Below are 9,399 nucleotides of genomic sequence, written 5' to 3' on the forward strand. Positions count from 1 at the left end.
ATTATTGAATTTATATTTGAATTTACTATTATGCATATCTGAATATCCGATAAATCTGCCCGTAATCCGTGCGGATATTACCTGCATCCGAATCTGCATATTTTTTTGCGTATCTGGATATCAAAACTTCAATGTGGATCTGGATCTGGATTTTACCATCCCTACTTTAAATTATTAAGTTAAGAGATAAAATAAAAGATAAGTAAAACACACATTCTAATGAAGTGTATTTTGTCACTTCATAAACCTGTTATGGTTTATGTATTTTATGTCATAAGTTTGTTTGTTGTTTTAACTTGTCAATCACTTAATCTTTTACATAATCAAAATTAGAGTTGTTATCTAATGAGAGATCTTTTAAGTTATTAAGTTAAGAGATAAACTAAAAGATAAGTAAAATACACACTCTAATGCAGTATATTTTGTCATGCGAGTGTGTGTTTTCCTCGTATTTTACCTCAATAACCTACTCTTTGTGATGGATATTTTTTTTTTATTTTGCTCTTTCCATCAAGGATAAATTTGTTCTTAAGGATTGAGATATTTATTCAGTTAGTCCATAAGAATATTTTACTCACTATATCTGGTGCTTATTTTTTCATTTTGCTACTTATGAAATTTCATACCCATTTTAAAAGTTTAACTTTTAATTTAGTTTGGTGTACTTTAAGATACTGAGTTTGCCTTTGACTATATATCTCAATTTAATTAGATGCAAAGTTTGCTAAATATTTATTGTTTATATATTTATCATCTTCATCAAAGTGCATATTAATTATTATACCGAAAGGTTATAGGAAGGCACAGTGTGTTGCTTTAATTTTTCTATTTTTTTTTATTACATGAGATTATTGATCAAACTACAACTCATATTATATGAGACTATAACTGATATTTACAAATCATACTATTACTGGGACCAACTTACAGTTACATCAATACTTATGGAACTTTGTCTAGATTTTAATCCTCACTAATATTCGAGAGATGTTTACTTCACTCACTCTTGGGTAAGAAAGAAGACTACATTCACTCAATTATACAATATAATTAAGGAAAAAAATACTTCCACATTGCGCTTGTGGAGGTTCGAACTGCTGCCCTCCAAGTTGGAGGGCAGCGAGTGGCTTTTAATTTTTCTATTTACTAACAGACATATCTTTTGAGAGTCAAATAAATGCCCAGCAAACAATTTCGCTAGTCAGGATCCATTCAAAAAAGCAGAGGTCAATTTTACCCATTAATCTTTGTGGAAAAACTTTTCAGAGTCGACTATTGAGTATTGACCTCCTTAACTGATCGAAGACGCAATCCTTTCTTTGCTTTCTTTTTTTCCCCTTCGTCAATCGTTGTCCGTTAAATTTTCAGAATTGATATGTTGGCATTTTGTAATACCGTGATGGTTCATATTCTTTGTAGGTTTTCGTTGGTGCTAAACACATAAAATTCAAGGGCCGATTTGACCGAACATTCAATCGCTAACCTCTTAGTTAAGCTATATATATAAAATCTAATTGGGCAACAGATATGGACCAATTATCTTCTTATCTATTGTATTGTTGTATTATATGCAAATGCTGCCATGCACATTGATTTTTTCAACCTCATGGTGGATAAACAGTTTGCATGTGTGGCTTCCATTAATTTGGCTTTGCTTCACGCATTCACTAATTAATTGATTTCATTTTTTTTAATTTATGAAATTTCATACTCATTTTAAAAGCCAAATTTTTAATTTAGTCTGTTGTACTACAATATAAGATCATGGGTTTGCCTGGAACTATCTCAATTTAGATCCAAATTTATATATTTATTATATCGAAGCAGTTGCATGTTTATCAAAGTGCATCTTATTATGAAAAATAGGTATTGAAAGTAGAGGTGATAAAAATACCGGCCCGGTTCGGACCCGGACCACACCCGGGCGTTGTGGGCCGAGTATTACTCGATCCGGGTATGAAGCTGGGTCAGTCTTGGGCATCACTTGATAAACCTGAAACCCGAATTTTATTAAAAAAATATTATAAAATATCTATTATTTTAAATATTTATATTTATTTGACTCATTTATTATACATATATAAAGTTTTAAACACTTAAAGTTTATATTTTCATGTCAAATTTTATTGAAATAAATTTAAAACTTATAAAATTACCAAAAATAAAAAATATATACACATAAAATATTAAAAAATATAAAATTCGGGTACTCGAATTAAAACCCGGCCCGAACCCGGACCGGTTGCATCCGGACAGAGTCCGGTCATTGCAATACCCGGACCCGGCCCGGGGTTTTGCCATCCCTAATTGAAAGGCACGGTGTGTTGCTTTGATATGGAATTTATCGACTTTTCTATTTACTGACACAGACATAATCTTTGGCGACATAATGCCCAGTAAACAAGTTGGTTAGTCGCTCAGGATCGAAAAAGTCAAAGGTCAATTTTATCCATTAATTTTTCTGGAAAAACTTTTTGGGTGTTGACTTCATTGACCTCCTTAACCGATGGGGAGAATTACAAAATCCAACCATTTCATTTTCTGGATATCTGATTGAAGACGCAATCTCTCATTGTGGATTTGATTTTAGAAAATTAAGCTTAAGCGGAACAAAACATGTCCGTTGCAAGTGAGATAAGTATTTACATCCTTGTTACATCCCCAACCATCCTACATCATTGATTTTTTCAAAAGAATATTCTTTTCATATTCTTGACTTTCCATAGTCTTGAGCCCCATCTGCAAGAGCAAGAAGTTAACATGCAGAGAAATTTTCCCTTTATTTAGAACATAAATTGAATTGAAAGAAGAGTAAAGATTTAACAATAAAATCAGCTACGTGTCCATGAGTAAGTTCAAAATCAGCTACTTAAACTAACTGGTCTGCCTGAACAGCTGAACCGGCTTCAAATAGAAACTAACAAATTAAAATATATTCTTATGAACATTAAGCCAAAAATTTTAGATCAATAAATATCAGAGGATCCTGTGCTCTGATCGTACAAATTGAACATTAAGCTTTCCGAATCCGCAAAGCAAAATTTTTAAACTTGCATTAAGAAAAAAAATTCAAGAAATTAAGCAATAATAAAACCAAAAAGAAAGATTAAAAGATTTGATGTTTTACCTTCTTTTTTACCTTCTTTCATTTGTATGAGAAAGGAGCAGAGGCAAATTGTCAGTGTAATTATTATCGGCGATGTCATTGACCGATACGTCGTCAGATTTTAATATCAACTGAGTTCCCCCCCTAAATCAAGTATTTTGAATCATATAGAGAAGCTCGGCGATTCAACCATTCATCTGAACTCGATGAGATATCCCAATTTTAGGATTCAAACACTTCACGTAGTGGCCTGGATGGATAAACTCAATGCCTTATTCAAACACTTCACGTAGTGGCCTGGATGGATAAACTCAATGCCTTAATCCGACATTCTTTAACTAATTTGACCAACTTAACTATCTGGTATTTTTGTAAAAATTCACTTTTTAATTCAATTTTGGATGAAATAGAAATTCTTTCAATAATAATAGGTATTCTAAATTTCATCTTAAATAATATATCATTAGGAAATAGAATCGCACTTCCCGTGGCTTTGAAAAAAGAATTCAGTATTATCATTTTTTTCTTATTCTACTTTTAACGATTTATTCTATTCGATTAAGAGGAAAGACTTCCAAAAAAAATGAAAAAAAATAAAGCAAAGCTAAAATAAAAAAGACTTTTTTAATTATTTAAAATTACATTAGCTAAATTAACACCATGGAAATAGAAGTGCCATAGATGCACCTTGTCTAAGCCAAAACCTTGGAAACCTGAGGCTGATAATATCACCGCGAGGCCACCTGAAGAAGGAGCAGAAAATGCATCACAGTAGCCTCTCAGTATGTTCCCTTATTCGGCAGTGAATCCAAGAGAGATGAGCATTGCAGGGCAACAATTATGGATGATATATCAATAGCGCGGCAACAGTCAAGGCCAATATCAGCCTGGCTATTAAGGAAAGGAAGAATATAACAATCTCATTTGAACATGATTTCGGCGGCTCCATTAACACGTTCCAGCATTCCGTTAGGCCTCCGCTAGCTTCGAGTCTTGTTGCAAGATCGTAGCCTAGTTTCATATTGTTGTTAAGGCAATCATTCCTGCTAGTTGCATTTGCAATATTTGCCATGATCAGGCAAGTGAGGGCCAAAATGAAAAACACATGTTTTGGAGCCATTGCTATTTTTTGTTATTTTATGTTGTGTTTATGTTCACGTGGGATATCATATTTTTTGTTGCTATTTATAAATTAAGGTGACGCAGAGGAGAAGAGTGATTAAAAATGTTTATAAATTACTGCTTAATTTATGATTAAGAAGGTTTCAATTAGAGAAGATAGTGAGTCTTTTGATGAGCTGTTACATATTAATTGTGTAATAACAGTCAAATTAATTATGCGAAGATAAAAAGCCAAATTTGAAAGAAAATTTCTCTATTTATTAGATAATAGAGAATATACAAAGATGAGAAATGATGATGCCACATCACCTCTTGTAGTCCCAACTTTATATAAATATATAGATTCTTTAAGTAGATGATAATTCTTTATAAAAACTGAGTAAATTAATTGTATAATCTCATTAGCCAATTGATAAATGCTACATTATTTGAGATAATTTTTCAGAATAAAAACTTAAGAATGCGTAGCAGTACTCAATTTTTTTTCTTTAACATGTCACTCACTTGTTACCATAGAATTAATTTAAGCTACATAACCGGTATTTAATTTCTTCATCAAACCTTGTGCATTGGTTTTTTAGATGACATCTTGGTAGATTGGATAGAAATGTTCGTCTCCATAAATTACACAAAAATTGTTTAATTTAAGTGTTTAAAGTATGGGAAAGTTCGGAAAAGTTTTAAAACGGTGAGGTCTTAAAGCTTTTCTGAACTTTTCCGTACTTTAAAATCTCATATTAGGAAACTGACATACACACACACACACACACACACACAAAGCGTTAATAAGGCCTCAATTGATAGATAACTAACAAAATTAATGAAAACCAATTTTTTCCCTAACAACAGCTAGTCTAGTTTAGAGAGGTTGACACATTGACTTGTTTCCTCACCTCATTGATTCTATTACCTCATTTTCTCTTTGAATATATATATATATATAGCTGCTATAAATTTGCATTTCAGTGTGTTTCTATGTACATCCATCATTCCTAGATGTGTATTTCTATTTGCCTTGTCTAGCTAATTTTTAATTCTTGTTGTTCTCATCTGCAGTTGTTCTTTACTCTTTCTATAATTATCGAGTCTTAGTTGATCTCCCACTACGCAATGGTGTTACCAAACTTGAGAAATGATTTAGTAATTTTCTCACTGGCTTTTTTTATCCTATTTTGTGTTTTAAATTTTCCACTGATTGTTTCTTCTTATTATATGGAAGAAGCCCGTGCACTTCTCAGATGGAAAACTAGCCTTCGAAATCATAATAATGGATCTCCCCTATCTTCATGGACTCTTAACAATGTCACCAAAACAGGCTCGTGTGCTTGGGTTGGAATTCATTGCAACCATGGTGGAAGAGTCAATAGTATTAACCTCACAAGTATAGGTTTAAAAGGTACGCTTCATGATTTCTCATTCTCATCGTTTCTTCATCTCACATATCTTGATCTTCAATGCAATCAACTCTTTGGAAACATCCCGCCTCAAATTAGTAACATTTCAAAACTCAAGTATCTTAGTTTATCATCCAATTCGTTTTCTGGTGACATACCGCCACAAATTGGCCACCTAAGTTATCTCAAGACCCTTCACTTGTTCGAGAATCAGCTAAGTGGCTCAATTCCTCATGAAGTAAGTAGATTAAGTTCTCTAAACAACCTTTCTTTGCACTCAAATTATTTAGAAGATTTAATCCCGCAGTCTTTGGGTAACTTAACCAACTTGGTTACCTTGTATATTTATAACAATTCACTTTCTGGCTTAATTCCAAGTGAAATAGGAAACTTGAAGTCTCTTTCCGATCTAGAATTGGGCAATAATAAACTCAGTGGATCGATTCCTCATTCTTTGGGTAACTTAACCAACTTGGTTACCTTGTATATTCATAACAATTCACTTTCTGGCTTAATTCCAAGTGAAATAGGAAACTTGAAGTTTCTTTCTAATCTAGCATTGAGTAGTAATAAACTCAGTGGCTCAATCCCTCAATCTTTGGGCAATTTGAGCAACTTAGCTATGCTGTATCTTTATAACAATTCACTTTCTAGCTTAATTCCAAGTGAAATAGGAAATTTGAAGTCTCTTTCCGATCTAGAATTGGGCAACAATAAACTCAGTGGATCGATTCCTCATTCTTTGGGTAACTTAACCAACTTGGTTACCTTGTATATTCATAACAATTCACTTTCTGGCTTAATTCCAAGTGAAATAGGAAACTTGAAGTTTCTTTCTAATCTAGCATTGAGCAGTAATAAACTCAGTGGCTCAATCCCTCAATCTTTAGGCAATTTGAGCAACTTAGCTATGTTGTATCTTTATAGCAATTCACTTTTTGGTTCAATTCCAAATGAATTAGGAAACCTGAAGTCTCTTTCCGATCTAGAATTGGCCTACAATAAACTCATTGGCTCGATTCCTCATTCTTTGGGTAACTTAACCAACTTGGTTACCTTGTATATTAATAACAATTCACTTTCTGGTTCAATTCCAAGTGAATTAGGAAACCTGAAGTCTCTTTCCGTTCTAGATTTAGGGTTCAATAAACTCAGTGGCTCACTCCATATTTCTTTGAGTAACTTGACCAACTTGGCTTACTTGAATTTGTATAAGAATTCACTTTCTGGTGCCATCCCTGAAGAATATCAAAAACTTGTGAAGTTGACTATGCTATTTTTAGGTAATAACCAATTTCAAGGTCCAATTCCCAATTTGCGAAATTTGACAAGCCTTGTAAGAGTACGTCTCAATGAAAACCATCTCACTGGAAATATATCTGAATCTTTTGGTATTTATCCAAACTTAACTTTCATAGATCTCAGCCACAATTACTTTTATGGTGAAATCTCATCTCACTGGGGAAGATGTCCAAAGTTAGGCACTTTAGATTTTTCTATAAATAACATTACTGGCAATATACCTCCTGAAATTGGGTACTCATCTCAGTTAAAAGTTCTTGATCTGTCATCTAATCATATTGTTGGCGAGATTCCAACAGAACTTAGTAAGCTTAGTTTTTTTATCAAGCTCATTTTGGCTCAAAATCAGCTCTCTGGACAACTATCTCCAAAACTCGGGTTACTCGTTCAACTCGAGTACCTTGACTTGTCTTCAAATAGATTAAGCAATTCAATCCCAGAAAGTCTTGGCAACTTGGTCAAATTGCATTACTTAAATTTAAGCAATAATCAGTTCAGTTGGGAAATTCCAATTAAATTGGGGGATTTAATTCATCTTTCAGAATTAGATCTGAGTCATAACATTCTTGAAAGAGCAATACCGTCTCAAATCTGCATTATGCAAAGCTTGGAGAAGCTGAATCTCTCCTACAATAGCCTCTCTGGTTTCATTCCAAGATGCTTTGATGAAATGCATGGCCTGCAACGCATTGACATATCCTACAATGAGTTACGAGGTCCAATTCCTAACAGCACAGCATTCAGAGATGCTCCAATAGAAGCATTACAAGGGAACAAAGGATTATGCGGAGACTTCAAAGGACTTCCATCTTGCAAAGCATTAAAGTCAAATAAACAAGCTTTGAGAAAGATCTGGATTGTTGTGTTGTTCCCTCTCTTAGGGATTGTTGCTCTTTTAATTTCTTTGATTGGACTGTTCTTTAAGTTTCAACAAAGGAAGAATAACTCACAATCACAACAGACTAGCCCTAGAAATACTTCGGGTTTGCTTTCAATGTTAACTTTTGAAGGAAAAATCGTGTATGAAGAAATTATTAGAGCAACAAATGACTTTGATGACAAGCACTGCATTGGAAAGGGTAGACAAGGAAGTGTTTACAAAGCTGAACTAGGTTCTGAAGAAATCGTTGCGGTCAAGAAATTTCATTCGCCACTCCCAAGTGAGATGACATTTCAGCAAGAATTCTTGAATGAAGTCAAGGCTTTGACTGAGATACGACATCGTAATATTGTGAAGTTTTATGGCTTTTGTTCACATGCCCGGCACTCGTTTATAGTTTATGAATATCTTCAAATGGGTAGCTTGGCCATGATCCTAAGCAATGACGCAGCAGCAAAGGATTTGGAATGGACACAGAGAATGAATGTGATAAAAGGTATAGCTCATGCATTGTCTTACATGCACAATGATTGTTTCCCACCAATTGTTCATAGAGATCTATCAAGCAAACATGTGCTGTTAGATTTCGAGAATGAAGCCCATGTTTCAGATTTTGGAATTGCCAAGTTTCTCAAGCCAGACTCATCCAATTGGGCAGAACTTGCGGGCACACATGGATATGTTGCACCAGGTATGTAAATTATTATTGAAGCGTGTACAATATACTAATTAATATTAGCTTACTAGATTTCATGTAAAAATAATAATAATATAACAATTATTCTTTTTGTTTTTCTCTTTTAGAACTTGCATACACAATGAAAGTTACTGAAAAGTGCGACGTGTATAGCTTTGGAGTGTTGGCATTGGAAGTGACAAAGGGGAAGCATCCAGAAGATTTTATTTCCTCAATTTCCTCTTCATCTTTGAACTTGAACATAGCACTAGATGAAATGTTGGACCCTCGGCTTCCAACTCCATCGCGCAATGTTCAAGAAAAATTGATAACAATCGTGGAAGTTGCCATTTCATGCTTAGATGAGAGTCCTGAATCTAGACCAACTATGCAGAAGGTGTCTCAATTGTTGAAGATCTAGTCAATTGAAAATTTAGTCAGACTTGTAAATAGCTTATTTTTCCAAGTAATTGGTCTGGTCCTTTGAAATTGTTTTCTAGATTTTACCATATCATAAGGGGTAATGCTTGTAAGTCCTGTTGACTAGATGTATCTTTTTCATTTTATGAATAAAATCTTTCCTCACCTCACACGGCTTAAGGTTTAATAAACCAATAGTGTTTGTGATATGTCTCTCCAAAATCGTTGCCTGTTTTCAAACTTGCACCCTCAATTTCTCTTCTCAGTTCAGCTAAAGCCCATCAACATACTGTTAACTGGATGACGAGGTGCTCCATTACAAGAAGCAAAGCTTCTCTTCAAAACAATTTCAAGTACATGATATTAGCAAATATGTTACCATGTCTTCACAATTTTTATTGTACGTCCTACATAGCCTGATAATGTTCTTATCTTAGCCATTAGATGGTACACATTGGGAAACTTAACAAAAAGTCTTAGGAAGCATAACAAAAAAAAT

At 33.7% G+C, this 9,399-nt stretch overlaps 1 protein-coding gene across 1 annotated transcript; it reads left to right on the top strand.

The window, feature by feature from the left end:
- The first annotated feature begins 5,177 nt into the window (after positions 1-5,177).
- LOC102621948 (probable leucine-rich repeat receptor-like protein kinase At1g35710) lies at positions 5,178-9,091 on the top strand. Its single transcript, XM_006494269.4, has 2 exons — positions 5,178-8,495; positions 8,609-9,091. The coding sequence occupies exons 1-2, from the start codon at positions 5,339-5,341 to the stop codon at positions 8,899-8,901; spliced, it is 3,450 nt and encodes a 1,149-aa protein (XP_006494332.2). The 5' UTR covers positions 5,178-5,338; the 3' UTR covers positions 8,902-9,091.
- Positions 9,092-9,399: the final 308 nt, after the last annotated feature.

This window comes from Citrus sinensis, chromosome 8 (genome assembly GCF_022201045.2).
Source record: "Citrus sinensis cultivar Valencia sweet orange chromosome 8, DVS_A1.0, whole genome shotgun sequence".
NCBI lineage: Eukaryota > Viridiplantae > Streptophyta > Magnoliopsida > Sapindales > Rutaceae > Citrus > Citrus sinensis.